At 47.6% G+C, this 16,101-nt stretch overlaps 1 protein-coding gene and 1 long non-coding RNA gene across 2 annotated transcripts in view; one reads left to right on the top strand and one right to left on the bottom strand.

The window, feature by feature from the left end:
- Window positions 1-16,101, bottom strand: part of LOC309626659 — a 191,802-nt gene that overhangs the window by 106,490 nt on the left and 69,211 nt on the right. The gene's annotated exons all lie outside the window — the stretch shown is intronic.
- TDRD9 (tudor domain containing 9) overlaps window positions 1-16,101 on the top strand; it is a gene marked incomplete at its 5' end in the record, with an annotated part of 112,210 nt that overhangs the window by 82,843 nt on the left and 13,266 nt on the right. The window contains 10 exons of the mRNA XM_082387599.1: window positions 530-703; window positions 2,125-2,236; window positions 3,322-3,534; window positions 3,819-3,908; window positions 4,404-4,664; window positions 5,578-5,733; window positions 7,548-7,618; window positions 9,011-9,120; window positions 9,685-9,781; window positions 10,989-11,127. Coding sequence (XP_082243725.1) covers window positions 530-703; window positions 2,125-2,236; window positions 3,322-3,534; window positions 3,819-3,908; window positions 4,404-4,664; window positions 5,578-5,733; window positions 7,548-7,618; window positions 9,011-9,120; window positions 9,685-9,781; window positions 10,989-11,127 — 1,423 coding nt within the window. The remainder of the gene's footprint in view (window positions 1-529; window positions 704-2,124; window positions 2,237-3,321; window positions 3,535-3,818; window positions 3,909-4,403; window positions 4,665-5,577; window positions 5,734-7,547; window positions 7,619-9,010; window positions 9,121-9,684; window positions 9,782-10,988; window positions 11,128-16,101) is intronic.

Below are 16,101 nucleotides of genomic sequence, written 5' to 3'. Positions count from 1 at the left end.
TCCCCTTACTGCATGTTTGATTCTTATTCCCCAAGAGGGAGGGATGTGATAATAGGACACTGCGACGTGGGTGGGTCTTAAGGTGGGGCGTGCCTCAACATTACTGGGTGATAAACTGGGTGGTTTTTTGGAGGGAGATCAGAAAGATCACTGAACTTCTCAGTTGTGTGCTTTTCTCTGTCTGATTTTTATTTTACAATAAAATAGAGGAAAACAAAAACCCAAATCTGTCACTTTGTTCTAATGAGAATTAAGATTTCTTAGCCGAAAATTCCTTTTGAACTTAATCTTTATTCTGCATTATACTGAGTAATACATGAGGATGATACTTGGTTTTAATTTAACGGTACGTCATTGTAACTTTTATTTCTCTTAAGTGAATAATTTTCCCTTAAATACATCTTCTTGATTAATTAACAGAAGGAAGAGTTGCTGGTGTTTTGAAGAGAGGTGTTACTGAAAATCTCTAAACTTGAGAGAAATTAACATGCCTCATAAACTTATTTTTTTATTTACATTTGTGGAACAGAGCCTTTGTGGAGTTTTCACGCAATCCAACAGAGAGGTTTAAAACTCTTCCTGCGGTGTATATGGCCATTAAGATGTCTCAGCTGAAAGTTTCCCTTGAACTCAGTGTTCATTCTGCAGAGGAGATTGAAGGGAAGGTGCAAGGAGGGGCTGTTTCCAAGCTCAGGAACACAAGGTATTTTCAGAAGGGAGGCAGGCACAACTCTGTCCACCTGCTTTCACATTCTCAATATTATTTTTAAACAGCTGTTTAACCTTGCTTAAGTTCACACTAAAAGCACTGGCGTGGTAGCCTGGTTTCATCGTCTTCTAGCTGTGTGTGCTTGGGCACATTACTTGACCTCTCTGAACCTCAGTGTTTTCATATGTTTAATAGCTATGATACCTATTGTACAAGGCTGTTTGGAGGATTGGGTAGAACCATTTGTGTCATTTTCAGTTTAAATCGAAGGGATTGACCCTAATGTTAGTTTCCTTTCTTCCTCCTTACAGTTACCGCCTTTCTCTTCCTAAGCAGAGTAGGGTCTCCCTTGCCCTTAGCGGAGCCAGCAGCGGGACAAGACGCAGGCGCAGTTGGCAGCAGCCCGCTGCTTGCCAGCACAGGCCACCCGTCCCTGTTGAGCAGGGTGGGGGGGCCGGGCTGCCTGCACGGGTCTGCTCGGCCCCCAGGCAGCTGCCGTGCAGTTTGCAGGCTGGCTTCTCTTGGACCCAATTAAATCGCCCTTCAGTGTTTCTGACAGATTACTTTGCCTTTCGGTCATATTCACACAGTGCTGTGTGTAGAATTCTCCTGCACCTTTTCTTGTTTGTAATCTTTTTAACCCCATGAGGAATTTGACAGGGATTTGAGGAATTGATGAGGTAGGGAAGTAAGTTCCATCGAGTTTCATCCAGTGTGGGATGGTTTGATTCTGCGAGTTTGGGAGTTGAGTGGGTTCAGTCTGTAACAACGTGGAGTAGGCCTGTCCTGCTGGGTAACTTAGCCTGAGTCACTCTTATTTAATAAATGGGTTGGAAAATTGGGAAGAGAGGTGGATCAGATCTCTTATAATTCTTCCTCTTCATTTAAGAATAAAATTATTAGGAAAGGAAACTTTTTATCAATTTATATTTCATCTCCTGGAATTTTAGCATTTATTATATTATTGCTTCAAGGGATGAATGATAATTCTTAGGTTTATTAGAAAATCATGTATGTGTTTCCTAACAACATTAAATAGGCTTGGATTCTTGTAGTTTTCTAAAGGTCAGAGTCACTCACCTCTGAAACCACAAGTTAGGAAACATTGCAGGTCCTAGATTTAGAATTTATATCCTTAAGAGTAGATATTCCATAACAGTCTTGACCTTTAGAATATATTCCTGAAGGGTAGTATGTAACTACTGGGGTACACACCCTCCCCCAGGGCAGCTCAGGAAGCCATCAGAAACACATTTCAGATAAGATCGACTTCATCATCTCTGGCTTTAGGTATTTTATTAAAATGTTCTTTTCTTATAGAAACAGTGGAATAGTTCAAGCAGTAACTTCATATATGTAAACATGTTTTCTTTGTAATACTTTTATTGCCTTTTAAAATAAATTGTGTTAAATAGGGTGAATGTGGACTTCCAGAAGCAGAGAGTTGATCCTGCGCAAGTCTCATTTAACACGTTAGACAGATCCCAGATGATTACAGATCTCCTCTTAACAATTGATGTTACAGAGGTAAGAATGGTGTGATCCAATCATTAGAGCTTTTCTGTCTTCTTAGCCTAGAACTGTCGTGTTGTATACATGAGATAGTGGATGTATAGAGACCCTCGCCCACAGCCTGTGTACCTTAGTCATCTACACTGGACCCTTGAACAATGTGGGGCTAATCCATGGGTAACTCACTGTCGGCCCTCCGTATCCGTGGTCCCGCCGCATCCTCAGATTCGACCAGCCACGGACCATGCAGTCCTGTAGTCTTTACTGTTGAAAAGTATCCGGGTAAGCGGACCCTCGCAGAACAAACCTGCCTTGTTTAAGGGTTACCTGTAGCAAATCTGGGTGAGCTTGAATTACTCTCGCTTGCTGAATTGAAATGTGGCTGTAACACAATTGTGTAAACACAAATATTCATTCTAGAGTCAAAGTTTAATTTTTAAAATGTTAGTACATTTTAAAATCAGTTTTGGCGACAAGATACATGTAAAAATGTTAATTGGCATAGTGCTATTTGCTTGTGTAATTCAGTTTATATCCACAAAACTAGCATTGGCACCATTATTCATTGGGGTGTAGTTTTTACTTCTTCAAAATAAAATTTCAGTTAAAATGCATCGGGCTTCCTGGTAAATCTGTAGTTACCCTTCACTGGGAGACTTCCCATAGAAACCTGGATGCCAGGAGACCGGAGAGCTCCGGCAGTGCGGCCCTGGCCGTCTTGCAGCGGCAGCAGGCGAGGACATCCACTCCCCCGTCCCCCCACTGCTCTTCCAGGGGGCTGTGCGTTCACCCCGCACCCGGCCCTCGCCACCCAGAGGGCACCTGGGGGCCCTGGGCTCTGGTCAGGGATGGAACAGCCCTGTTCCCACGTGCCCCCCAGAGCCTACAGTGCTTGTGTGCCCGCAAGTCTTGTGCCTCCAGACACCGTTCCTCACCTCGCTCAAGCCGGGCACCCCCTCCCCTGTAGAATACTTAGGGACCGGGGAATCTGGTTTGTGACTTGTAGTAGGGTGGTGTGCCAGGGCTGCAGTTTGAGTTTCTGTCCCTCTTGACAGAAATCCTTTCTAGAGTTCATCTCTGCTCTTCCTCCTCCTTTTTAGGTGGTTGAAGTGGGGCACTTCTGGGGATATAGGATTGATGAAAAAAGCTCAGAGATTCTGGAAAAGCTTACTGCTGAAATCAGCCGTCTGAAGTTGGTGCCCTTGCCCGTTCACCCACATCCAGACTTGGTCTGTCTGGCTCCTTTTGCTGATTTTGATAAAGAAAGCTACTTTAGAGCACAAATCCTTTATGTTTCTGGAAATTCTGCTGAGGTATGTTTTTCTGTAACAAATCACTGAAAGGGAAATGAGACAGACTTATAGCAGTTGATAGAAAGTCTTTTCTAATTTCAAGTGGAAATTAAATATAAAATAATTACAGTTAGAAAAGTGGTCTAGTAGAAAAGTTACTTCCCTCAGTGAGGTGAGGATTTAAGCCCCAGTCCCTAGGAATCCTGTGATGACGGAGCTGGGATGGATGGTTGCGTGGCCATGGTTGGTGGCGCACGGTGTTTGCCTGGGCCTGTACTAACTGAGGCACTTTCCTCATCCTCTAGGTGTTCTTTGTAGACTATGGAAACAGAGCGCACGTAGCTCTGGACGTCTTAATGGAGATTCCCTGTCAGTTTCTTGAACTTCCCTTTCAGGTAAGGTCGAGACGCTCCTGTGGTCTGAGAGCGTAAAGCTAGAAGGATTCTGGAGGTCATGTGGTCGCCCCTCAGCTTATGGACAGGGCCAAGGCCCAGAGGGCTGGCACTCGTTTTGTCATGCTCTCCGAATTTGGTTTCTGCTTTTTCCCAAAAATATATTGCTGTAGATATTTTTGCTAGTACTGCTTTTGGAGCAAATTAAAATATATGGAGTGTTTCACACTTAGCAAAAAAAGTAGTTTTAATTCAGTAATTTCTAATGCTTTCCCACATGCACTTTCTAAAAGTTATTCTAAACTTTTTTTGTTGTCGAAAAGGAAAACCGAGTTTTTTTTACCTATGAAATCCTCACTTACCCTGAAACTGTTTTCAGTAGGATTTGTAGGAGATCACTGGTGAGGATCCCTGCACCAGGGTCACTTTTCAGTGGTATTTGGGGTGAGCGTCTCGCACATTTATAAACTGGCTCAGCTGTGCGCTTCTGTCCCGTAGGCTTTGGAGTTTAAGATTTGCAAGATGCGCCCATCCGCAAGGTGTCTGGTGTGCGGCGAGCACTGGAGCGGCAGGGCCAGCCGGCGCTTCTCCTCGCTGGTCAGCGGCCGTGCCCTCCTCGTGAAGGTCTTCTCCGTGGTGCACGGCGTCCTACACGTGGACGCCTACCTCTCCTCGGCGCTGCAGGGCGCCATCAACGTGCGAGACGTCCTCATCAAGGAGGGCTATGCCGAGCTGGCCGAGGAGCCCTATGAGTCCAAGGTGTGCGCTTCCGTCCTCCTTTGAGGAGTGTGTGTGTGTGTGTCTGAGTGTGTGTGTGCAGGGGGCGGGGGAGTGAGAGAGAAGGGGGGCCCTTTTCCGCTCTCAGGGTGTTGGGGGGTGAAGAGCTGGACAGTGTTCAGTGTGTTAAGGTCTGTGGTGCCCTCGTCAATGGCTTCTAGTTTCTTTGAGACCAAATTATGGTGGTCAAGTGCTGTTCTTGTTGGTTTCTGATTATGGAGCTGTGTTTTTTTCTTCTTCTTGGAATGAAGATTAGCTGTGAAAGTGTTCTCTGTTTGGGGAGTTTTTAAAAAATGGATTCCAAGATTTATCTCCCTAAGGAAAGTAATTATAAAATATTAGTTTCAAGTATTTTGAACATTTCAAAATGTCTTTCAACTGTTTCTTTCAAAATCAGTTCTGAAGCTATTTTTCTTGATCTGAAGGTTTGAGATGCCACATTGAGGCTCACGTTGAAGGTGGTTTGTTTTTCCTTCTGTAATTTCTGCTGGGGATGAGGCGCTGAGTTGGGCAAGGGACAGACAAGCAGGAGGCGTCCCTGCAGAGCTGGCTGGGTTTGTGCTTCCAGGTGGGGAGTGCTTCCAGGGGTCCTGGTAATAGTCCCAGTAGGAAACTGACACTGTGTAGACAGAAAATTCTTCTTCTCGCTCTTTTCAGTTCTCTGATGGCTGAAAGGTCGTAAAGGCTAATGAATTGAGCCTTTAATGAATTCTGTTTTATTTCTTTTGTTTGAATTTTAAAATGTACTTGAGAAAATTATCTTTTGACATCTTAATAATCTAGAGACCACCTAAGAATAAGGTCACGCCTATGAAGTACTTTGATTAGTTTGGAATAAAGTGCTTTTAATACTGGTTTTCGTTTTAGCAAAATGAACTTTTCTTATTTTGTTCAGCAAAGCCATGAAGTTCTCAAGGGTCTCTTTTCCAAATCAGTAGAATATGTGACAGACATGTCCGTGCCATCCCCCCTGAAAGACGACGAAAAGTATGTGATCCGGATTTTGTTAGAGAGCTTTTCTTCCAATAAACTGGGTAACCCAAACTGCAAGGTAATTTATAGGAGTTATTTTAAAATACAGTTAAATTTTTAAAAAATCATTGTACATTTATAAGCTGAGTTGCAGCTAGTAGTCATGATGGTTTTTTCTTTACTGTTTTTTTTTTTAATTAATTAATTAATTTATTTTTGGCTGCGTTGGGTTTTTCGTTGCTGTGCGTGGGCTTTGTCTAGTTCCGGCAATCGGGGGCTGCTCTTCGTTGCGGTGCGCGGGCTTCTCATTGCGGTGGCTTCTCGTTGCAGAGCACGGGCTCTAGGCACGCAGACTTCAGTAGTTGTGGCACGTGGGCTTCAGTAGCTGTGGCTCGCGGGCTCTAGAGCACAGGCTCAGTAGTTGTGGCACACGGGCTTAGTTGCTCCACGGCATGTGGGATCTTCCCGGACCAGGGCTCGAACTTGTTTCCCCTGCATTGGCAGGCAGATTCTTAACCACTGCGCCACCAGGGAAGTCCCTCTTTACTGGTTTTTAACTGTTACTTTTCTCACAATGGAGCCTATATTAATAAGACCAGGGCTTCCCTGGTGGCGCAGTGGTTGAGAATCTGCCTGCCAATGCAGGGGACATGGGTTCGAGGCCTGGTCTGGGAAGATCCCACATGCCGCGGAGCAACTAGACCCGTGAGCCACAACTACTGAGCCTGCGCATCTGGAGCCTGTGCTCCGCAACAAGAGAGGCCGCGACAGTGAGAGGCCCACGCACCGCGATGAAGAGTGGCTCCCACTCGCCGCAACTAGAGAAAGCCCTCGCACAGAAACGAAGACCCAACACAGCCAAAAATAATAAATAAATAAATAAATAAATAAAAAATTAAAAAAAAAAAATAAGACCAAAACCCAGGGTTTAGTATAGAGCAATGCTTTGACTAGTTCTTCTTTTCTTCCCCCCTCAAAAAAAAAATATTTATTTATTTATTTATTAATTATTTAGCTAGCTAGCTAGCTGTTCCTGGTCTTAGTTGCAGCATGTGGGATCTAGTTCCCTGAGCAGGCTCGAACCTGGGCCCCCTGCATTGGGAGCGCGGAGTCTTAGCCAGTGGACCACCAGCGAAGTCCCATGACTAGTTCTTTTTTAAAACTAACCTTTCCAAAGGCGATGTCGAGTGAAAAAAATGCCCAGCCTGAAAGTTGAGGATTATGTTTTATTCGGCAGACTTTCTGAGGACTTGAAGCCCAGGAGGCAGCCTCTCAGGTAGCTCTGAGGGACTCTGCTCCGAGGAGGTGAAGAAGGAGCCAGGAGGTACAGGAATTTTGCAACAAGAACTAGGCAGTCGGATGGCAGGCAGCATTCTCCAGTCACGGCGACCAGTGCTTGCCCATCAGAACGAGGGGAAGCACAGTGTGTGGGCTTTTGGGAACCAGCGTCAAGGCTTAGCTTCGTCCCGTGGAGGTGCTCCAGTCGCTCGGCCCGTTTGGAGGAGGGCTGACAGGGACTCACTCTTCTACTGCCCCAGCCTTTGGCTGTGTGGTCGTAGACCTGCTTATTTAACTGGAATAGTCTGCTGCCATGAAAAGAACACTTTTACTGAAGTATTTGGCAGTGTTTCCTTCCTTTTTTTGACCAAAGTATGTGTATGTATTTATATATATAGAGAGAGAGGAAGGTTAGCGAAACCATGGAATCAGTTGCATCCCAGAAAAATACCTCCTTTAAGGCATTTTCCTCCCATTAAATCTCGAAGATGTTATGACTGACGAAGGTGTAGCTTTTTTCTTTTTTTAAACTATGAGCTGGCTTTTGGATTTTTAAAATGTATGTGAAGTGACATTTTACTTACTGGTAACATCTTGTATATTTTACGTGTACAGGCAATACTTCATGGGCCTTTTAACCCTTATGAACTGAAGTGTCATAGTCTGACCAGAATATCCAAGTTCAGGTATGATTAACTTAAGTTTCCCATGAAGCTTTTTTTCCTCTGGTCCTCTTTTTACAGAGCTCATCAGAAACTAACCTTTTTTATACCTAACCTGTAGGAATGTGGTACTTTTTCTAACTCCTTCCAGCTTCTCCACTAGCTCCAAATCTGCGGTTCCTGTTCTCTCTTACATGAAAGCCATTCTGTATAAGACATGTTGGAGTGTCTTTCCTCACAGCCGTCGTTTTTTCTGTGCTTACTGCAGTTGTTGTACGTTCAGCAGGTCTGTGCGTGCCGCCTGTGTCCTGGGAGCAGCTGGGGGACAGTCGTGACCGGCACAGTCGGTGTCCTCCCCTAGGTGACGGGTCCAGCGGGCAGAGGGTAGGACAGAGAAAGCCACTTAGTTCAAGATAGGTTGATGAGGGTCTTGTTAGGGGCCATGGAACATTACGAAGGCATCTGAGAGGGGCCCCTGTCCACAGTCGGAAGGCCATCGAGATTTTCCAGGGAAATCTGAGACCTGAAGCCTGCAGAGGAGTTAGACCAGGAGAAGTCCAGCTGTCAGGGCAGGCAGGGCGAGGGCTGGGGGGGAGGGTCCCAGCAGCAGGCATGTGGGCCTTGGGTCACCTCTGAGGAAGTGGAGGGGGAGTGCGGGGGCCGCAGAGCCTCACAAGCCGCGTGGGAAGCCTCACTGTGTGCACTTTAAATGGTCACTTCGGCTACAGGATAGACCCTGGCTTCTCAAAGTCTCCTCCAGGGCCAGCAGCAGATGCGTCCCCAAGAGCTTGTTAGAGATACAGGGCTCAGCCCCACCCAGACCTTTCGAACCTGCATTTTCACAAGGTGTCCAAGTGCTCTGTGAGCACTTTAAAGTGTGCAGAGCCCCAGCGTGAAGGGTGCTCGGGCAGGTGCAGACCTCTGAGGCTGCTCTCACTGTGCTCCAGAGCAGGACGACCGCGGGCCGTGCCGAGTCCACGACAGGAGGCACAGAAACGGGCAGCTTTGTGAGAGCTTTCGGTGTGGACCCAACGGGCCGGTGCTTGATGAGAGTTGATGATGGGGGAGGAGCAGGAGTGGAGGGTGCCCTGCTGGGGCTCTGCTGAGAGGTGGAAGGGGGTGGGTGGGCCACGGGACAGAGGTCTGGGGTGGAGGTAGAGGTTTGGGCAGGGTCAGCACGTGGGTCCAGGGAGTGGCCCGGGATCACACGAGGAGCGGAAGAGCGAAGCAGGTGGAGGACCGGCCCCAGGACTCCCGCGTGAGGAGGCCTAGCGCAGACTGGGCCGTGGTGTATTGCACTTGTTGGGCCTGTGTTTGCGCGTTGGACTGTCTTTGAAATGTGTTCCTCGCGGGTTTGGCATCACTCACTGCCTCGCGGGCGGAGGAGCAGCCGTCTCCCGACAGCTCTCCTTTCAGGCGCGTTTGGATTGAGAAGGAGAGCATCAACTCTGTCATCATCAGCGACAGCCCCGAGGACCTCCACCAGAGGATGCTGGTTGCAGCTTCCCTTTCGGTTAACGCCACCGGTGAGTGAAGGCCTGCTGTCCCTTCGGTGTCGCTCTTCTCTTCTTCCCCTTGGCTCCAGTTTGTCCCCTTGGCTCCGGAACAGTTTGTCCTATGATCAGTGAGCAGCCTCGCGCCTGTGTGCCGTGTTTTAGACTGTTTCCCGAGTGCATTGGCTGGTGGGGGTTTAAGAACTGGAGCATCGTCACCTTTCCCGCTGTGCAGGGGTGCGTGGATTGACTCCTTGATCATCCATGCATTCCACTGTGCTTGGCCGCAAAGGAGAGCAAATCCAAGAGCTTGGCCCAGGGGCAAACCCGGTAGCCTGAGGAGGAGAAAGGAAAGGCAAGAGTAACCAGACAGGACGGGTCCCCAAACGGGGTCAAAGCTTGAGCCTTAGGATTAGGGGTTCCTCTTGGGGTGCTGTGGGGACCCACACCAGGGAGCACTTGTCTGCTGGGGCACATCTATGGGGACAGACTCAACACAGGGAGGGAGGCCTGAGGACAAGGAGGAGTTGTGGGGCGGGAAGGTGTCACACGCATGACGACGCGCCCAGCGCTGCCCTTGGCCGTGACTGTCTGCAGGGTCCACCGTGCTGCTGCGGGAGACCTCGCTGATGCCGCACATCCCCGGCCTTCCTGCGCTCCTCAGCATGCTGTTTGCACCAGTCATGGAGCTCAGGTATGGGGCGCTCACTTGTCTTGTCCCCAGGCTTTGGTAAGATGCGAACCCAGTGGGAGAAACGGGGCCCCTGCTTCCTTTTGGAGAGAAAGCGCTGATAGAAAAGTGCCCTTGGCAGGTCTGGAGGCCGGCCGCGCCTCCCCCGGCTTCAGTGTGATTGAGGGAGGCTTTATGGTGATTTGCGGAGCTACACTGAGACTTAGTTTAGAAAGAAGCTCACAGAGCTGACAGACACGCAGCCTCACACGGGAGCGCGAGTTGAAGTGGGGCAAAAGGGATCAAAGTGGAGGTGGAGTTGAGGCCCAGCATCAGCACCACGCTGATGGACGTTCTGTTGTTAATGGGCTGTGGATGTGGCGCCAAGTCTCCTGGCAGTGGTCATCAGTGGGAAACCGTGCCCGTCCCACTCACAATGGTGCCGCGAGGTAAGACTGCAGCTGTGGCTCTTTCTCGTGCCAAGATCAGACAGGAACTCCTAGAGGCTTTAGTAAAGAGAAGTGTGTCAGTGAGCAGGGCTCGCATTTTTTTTTTTAAATTAATTAATTAATTTATTTTTGGCTGCATTGGGTCTTCGTTGCTGCACGCGGGCTTTCTCTAGTTGTGGCAAGCGGGGACTACTCTTCGTTGCAGTGCGTGGGCTGCTCATTGGGGTGGCTTCTCTTGTTGTGGAGCACGGGCTCTAGGCGCGCGGGCTTCAGTAATTGCGGCATGTAGGCTCAGTAGTTGTGGCTCACGGGCTCTAGAGCGCAGGCTTCAGTAGTTGTGACACACGGGCTCAGTTGTTGTGGCTTGCGGGCTCTAGAGCACAGGCTCAGTAGTTGTGGCGCATGGGGCCCAGTTGCTCCGCGGCATGTGGGATCTTCCCGGACCAGGGCTCGAACCTGTGTCCCTTGCACTGGCAGGCGATTCTTAACCACTGCGCCACCAGGGAAGCCCCTCAATATTTTCTAATAACCTATAAGGGAAAAGAGTCTGAAGAGGGATATACGCACATACATACGTGTATATATATCCAAATTGCTGTGCTGTACACCTGAAACTAACACAATATTGTAAATCAACTATACTTCAATAAATAAATAAATACGTATATACTATCTATATATATAAAATAAACTCAGGCTGCCCATTCAAAAAAAACAAAAACAAAAAACCCAGTGGCTTAACAATTTTGAAATATTAACTTTTCTCAAAACTTTTCATTTAGAGTTGATCGAGATGGCAGATGCTATACTGGAGTCCTCTGTGGTTTGGGGTGGAATCCGACTACAGGGGCCCCTGTCCTGCCGGAGCATGACATGGAGCTCGCGTTTGACGTGCAGTTCAGCGTGGAGGACGTCATAGAGGTAAGGCCGCTGAGGGCATCATAGGGTGGGAGCTACTTCTCGCTCTCGTTGTGCTGGTACAGCCGTTCAGCAACAGGAGCTGAGTCTGACACCGTGCTTACAGTGCAGGCGCACGCCTCTGGTCCTGGAGGCGCTCGCTCTCCCTTGACCTGCCTGTTTCACTTTTTGGTGCGAAGTAGCTTCCTGGCAGGTGGTGCTCTCTGAATTTCTCATTAGGTCCCTCCCGGCGCAGTAAGCCTTCCTGGGCGGTAGAACTGAGCAGCAGGCAGCAGGACTGCCGTGCGTGTCTACCCAGGCCGCACCCCAGGCCAGGACCAGCTGGACATCCTCGCCAGTTCCTGGTGGGAACTGAGGAAGGTCCTGCCCCACTCGGTCCTTCCCACACACACGGTCAGGGGCTTGCTGGGCTGACCCTTGGGTGCAAACTCGACTCTGCAGCAGAAGTACCTGTGCTGGTCTGGGACCAGATCAGTGCACAAGTTAAGGCTGACCATTTAGAGACTTGGGTGACAAAAGTAATTTTATAGCTTTTGAATTTAATAATGAAAAATTTGGGCTTATGTTTTATATGCTTTTGTTTTGTATTTCATTGTTGTAGTAACTCAGTTCTCTTGCATTTTACAAAATGAGAAACAAAGCTGGTCTTTCAGGACAGCTAGTTTGGAAGCACTCCTCCAGAGTGCTGGAAGTTCCATGGCGTCGCTGAGGTTGGCGTAGCTGTGCAGGAGCGGGTGAGGGAGGGGCGCTGGGCGAGGCCTGCGGGCTGGTCCTTTCTCCAGGGGGCATGTGGCTTTGTTGATTGAACTTGACTGCCCTTTCATGTAAAGGGGCTTTGGGGCTTAAAAGTACTCCTTAGATCATAGACCTAGTCGTGAAATGTGAAGCTGTAAAACTTCTAGAAGTAAATACAGGAGAAAATCTATATGACCTTGGGTTTGGCAGTGAGTTTGTAGATGCAACGAAGCATAACCTGTGAAAGAAAAAATTGATAAGTTGGACTTTATCAAATTAAAACCTGCTCTGCAAAAGACCCTGTTAAGAGGATGAAAAGACAAGCTACACACGAGGAGGAAATATTTGCAAATATGTATCTAAGGAAGGACTTTTGTTCATAATGTGTAATGAACTCTTAAAACTCAATAAAATAAGCAACTAAATTAAATATGGATGGCAACAAACCAATGAAAAGGTGTTCAACATCATATGTCACTAGGAAAATGCAAGTTAAGATCTCAGTGACGTACCTCTGCAGCCCTATTAGAATGGCTAAAATCCAAAAACCTGAAAATACCCAGTGCTGGCAAGGACGTGGAGCAACAGGAACACTGTCACTGCTGGTGGGAATGCGGAGTGAAGCCAGTGCTTTGTGGAAGGGAAGGTTCTTAAAAGTTAAACGTACACCTGCCATAAGACCCAGGAGTCCTACTTTTAAGTACTTATCAAAGAGATTTGAAAACTTACATCCACATAAGACCTGTTTGTGAATATGGATTGCAGCATTTATAATTCATGGTAGCTAAAAACTGGAAGCAGTCAAGATGTCCTTCAGCAGGGGAATGGACAAACTGTGGCATAGCCATACAATGGAGTACTCTTCAGCAATAAAAAGGAGTGAGCAGTTGATTCATGCAACAACGTGAGTGAATCTTAAATGCATGTTATTAAGTGAGAGAAGCCAGGACTCGGGGGCTGCAGATGGTATGATTCTATTCATATGACATTCTGGAAAAGGCCAGACTATAGGGACGGAAAACAGATTCGTGGTTCCTGGGGGCGGAGGAGTGATGGACCACAAGGGTACCACAGGGACTGGAGAGGGACGGAGCTGCGCTGTCTGTGCTGCGGGGGTGGGTGCACGGCTCCGTGTGCTCGTCAGAACCCGTGGTCTGACCACCAAATGGAAAACAGATCGCTAGTGGGAAGCAGCCGCATAGCACAGGGAGAACAGCTTGGTGCCTTGTGTCCACCTAGAGGGGTGGGGTAGGGAGGGTGGGAGGGAGACGCAAGATGGAGGGGATATGGGGATATATGTATACATACAGCTGATTCACTTTGTTAATACAGCAGAAACTAACACAACATTGTAAAGCAATTATACTCCAATAAAGATGTTAAAAAAAAAAAAAAAAAAAAAAAAAAAAAAAAAACCCAAAAAATCCCGTAGTCTGGGGCTTCCCTGTTGGTGTAGTGGTTAAGACTCCACGCTCCCAGTGCAGGGGGCCCAGGTTCGATCCCTGGTCAGGGAACTAGATCCCACGTGCATGCCACAGCTAAGAGTTTGCCTGCCACAACTAAGGAGCCCATGTGCTGCAACTAAGGAGTCCACCTGCTGCAGCTAAGACCTGGTGCAACCAAATAAGTGAAAAAATAAATAAATATTAAAAAAAACCAAAACATAGTCCGTGCCCCGTGAAAGAGTGGAACTCTGATATATGCAATCCACACACGAACACACACACACACCCCAACACCGACTAGGATTTGGGGGATAATTGCATTGAAGGGGGTGAGGGGAAAAGGAGCTTTGGAAAACACTTTTGACTGGAAATGGTAAGGCTACAGACAAAAAGAAACTGCACATATACACTGTCTTCTTCTTGGTAAAGTTGTTTCTCATGGAGTGCAAGTTAATTCTGAAACTGCGTGTTACTGGGGTTGAGCAACGGAGTAAATGAACGCGGGAGCCAGGTTTCTTATTACTAGACTTAGAGATGGACTTAGAAAGGAAGGCTAGAACACACCCTGTGGGACAGGGTGACTGAGAGACATGATTCAGTAGGAATTCATGTTTAATTTACTGCATGCAAGTAAGTTACGTGTGTATACATGATTTCGTACGCACGCACCGATAACCTAGCTCTCTGAGCTCAAGAAACGATGACACCCCAGTAGCCATGAACAAACCCAGGGCCCAGATTGCGGTTTCTGATAGGATTTTCCGATAAAAGGAACCAGGACTCCTTGGAGAAATGGACAGAGGAAACACAGGATGAGCCTGGAGCTTCTTGTAGAGCCAGGAAGTAAAGAAGCACTCAAGAAACAAAAGGATGCAGCCTGTCACAGGGACATGGGATCCCAGTGGCCAAGGTTGGAACAGAGCAACAAAATAAATCATGGGGTATTGGGTTATAACTCACAGTGTCCAAAGGGTGTAAACAAGTGATTGAATAAACAAATGGGGAAGAGGAGACAAATCTTCCACTCAGGAGAATTCCCAGCAGTACCCAGGAAATGGAGCTTAAACCTTCCCTGTTCCCTCCTCCCCGCTTTGAGAGTGGACTAGACTTAGTGACTGGCTTCCACTGAGCCTGGCAGACGCTGCCTCGTCTAAGTGGCCAAGGCCAGCATCACCGGTGATCCGTCTTGGTGATGGCACACACATCCTGACGGGACGGGATGAGAAGGGCCCCCACCTCTGTGGTTCTCCCCAGAACTCACCACCCCAACCTAATCATGAGAAAGACGGCACATAAGCCCAGACTAAGGGGCATCTCACAAAACACCTGACCAGAAATCAGAACTGTCAAGGTCTCAAAAAACAGGAAAAGGCTAAGAAACTGCCCTGGACCAAAGGAGACCGGGGAGACGTGACAAGACGTGCAGTGTGGTGCCCTGGATTGGGTCCGGGGACAGAAAGAGGACGTGAGTGGAAAAGGTGGTCAAATCCACATGGAGCCTGGACTCTAGTTAATAGTGACGTGCCCAGGTCAGCCTCTCAGTAGTGACAGATGGACCGCGGGTGGAAGGCGCTCGCGTCGGAGAGGGGTGCACGGAACGTCTGTTCTGTCTTTGCTGCTCTTCCTAAATTTCAGATTACTCAAAGCAGAAAGTTCATTAAACACTGTGGCACAGGCTGGAACAAAGTATGGCGCGTTGTTGCTCTGGGGGCACTCCTCAGGCTTCTGTGGGAACGTTGCAAACAGGGCGACAGCAGGGGCCGAGAGGGGCTGAAAGGGTGAAGGGGTCAGGTACATGGTGACCGATGGTAACTGGACTTACCGTGCGGTGTATACAAGCACCGAATTATTCTGTTGTACCCCTGCAACTAACATACTGTCATGTACCAATTGTACCTCAATTGAAAAAACGCACACAAGGGACTTTCCTGGTGGTCCAGTGGTTAAGAATCCTCCTTCCAATGCAGGGGACGTGGATTCAATCCCTGGTCGGGGAACTGAGATCCCACATGCCGCGGGGCAACTAAGCCCACGCGCTCTAGAGCCTGCGCGCCACAACTACTGAGCCCACATGCTCTGGAGCCCGTGTGCCACAACTAGAGAGAAGCCCGTGCCGCAGCGAAAGACCCCACGTGCCTCAACTAAGACCTGATGCAGCCAAATAAATAAATATTAAAAAGAAAAAAAGGAAGAAAAGACACACACTAAGTGAGAGGAACATATGGTCCTCCCTCGGTATCTGTGGGAGATTGGTTCCAAGACCCCCCTCAGATACCAAAATCCACAGAAGCTCAAGTCCCTTATATAAAATGGTGTAGTATTTGCATATAACCTGTGCACACCACCCATATACTTTAGATGATTTCTGGATTACTTATAATACCTAATACAATGTAAACCTTATGTAGATAGTTGCCAGTGTATGGCAAATTCAGGTTTTGATTTTTGGAACTTCGTGGAATTTTTTTTTTCCTGAATGTTTTTGATCCAAGGTTGGTTGAATCCACAGATACAGAGGGCTTACTGTGTATGTGATACAAGTAGATTTTGAACATTGTAACCCCATGGGTTAAACTATTAAATTTTAGAATAGAAGTTTAAAAAGTGTGCTTACACTGAAAAGTCTGAACCTTCCTTGCTGTTTTTTTTCTTTTGTTATTGTTTCTTAAATTATTGATAGTGGTTATTGGTGTTGTGTCGTTTTGATAATTTCTTCCAGAAACCATACTGATGATAATCATGAAAATACGAAATCTGAATGCTTATGAATTATTTGAATGTGGAGTGGAATTCAGTT

This window comes from Balaenoptera borealis (assembly GCF_965194805.1).
Source record: "Balaenoptera borealis genome assembly, chromosome: 3".
In the NCBI taxonomy this organism is placed as follows: Eukaryota; Metazoa; Chordata; class Mammalia; order Artiodactyla; family Balaenopteridae; genus Balaenoptera; species Balaenoptera borealis.
The sequence above is the reverse complement of the archived record's forward strand: the minus strand, read 5'-3'. Positions and strand labels throughout refer to the sequence as shown.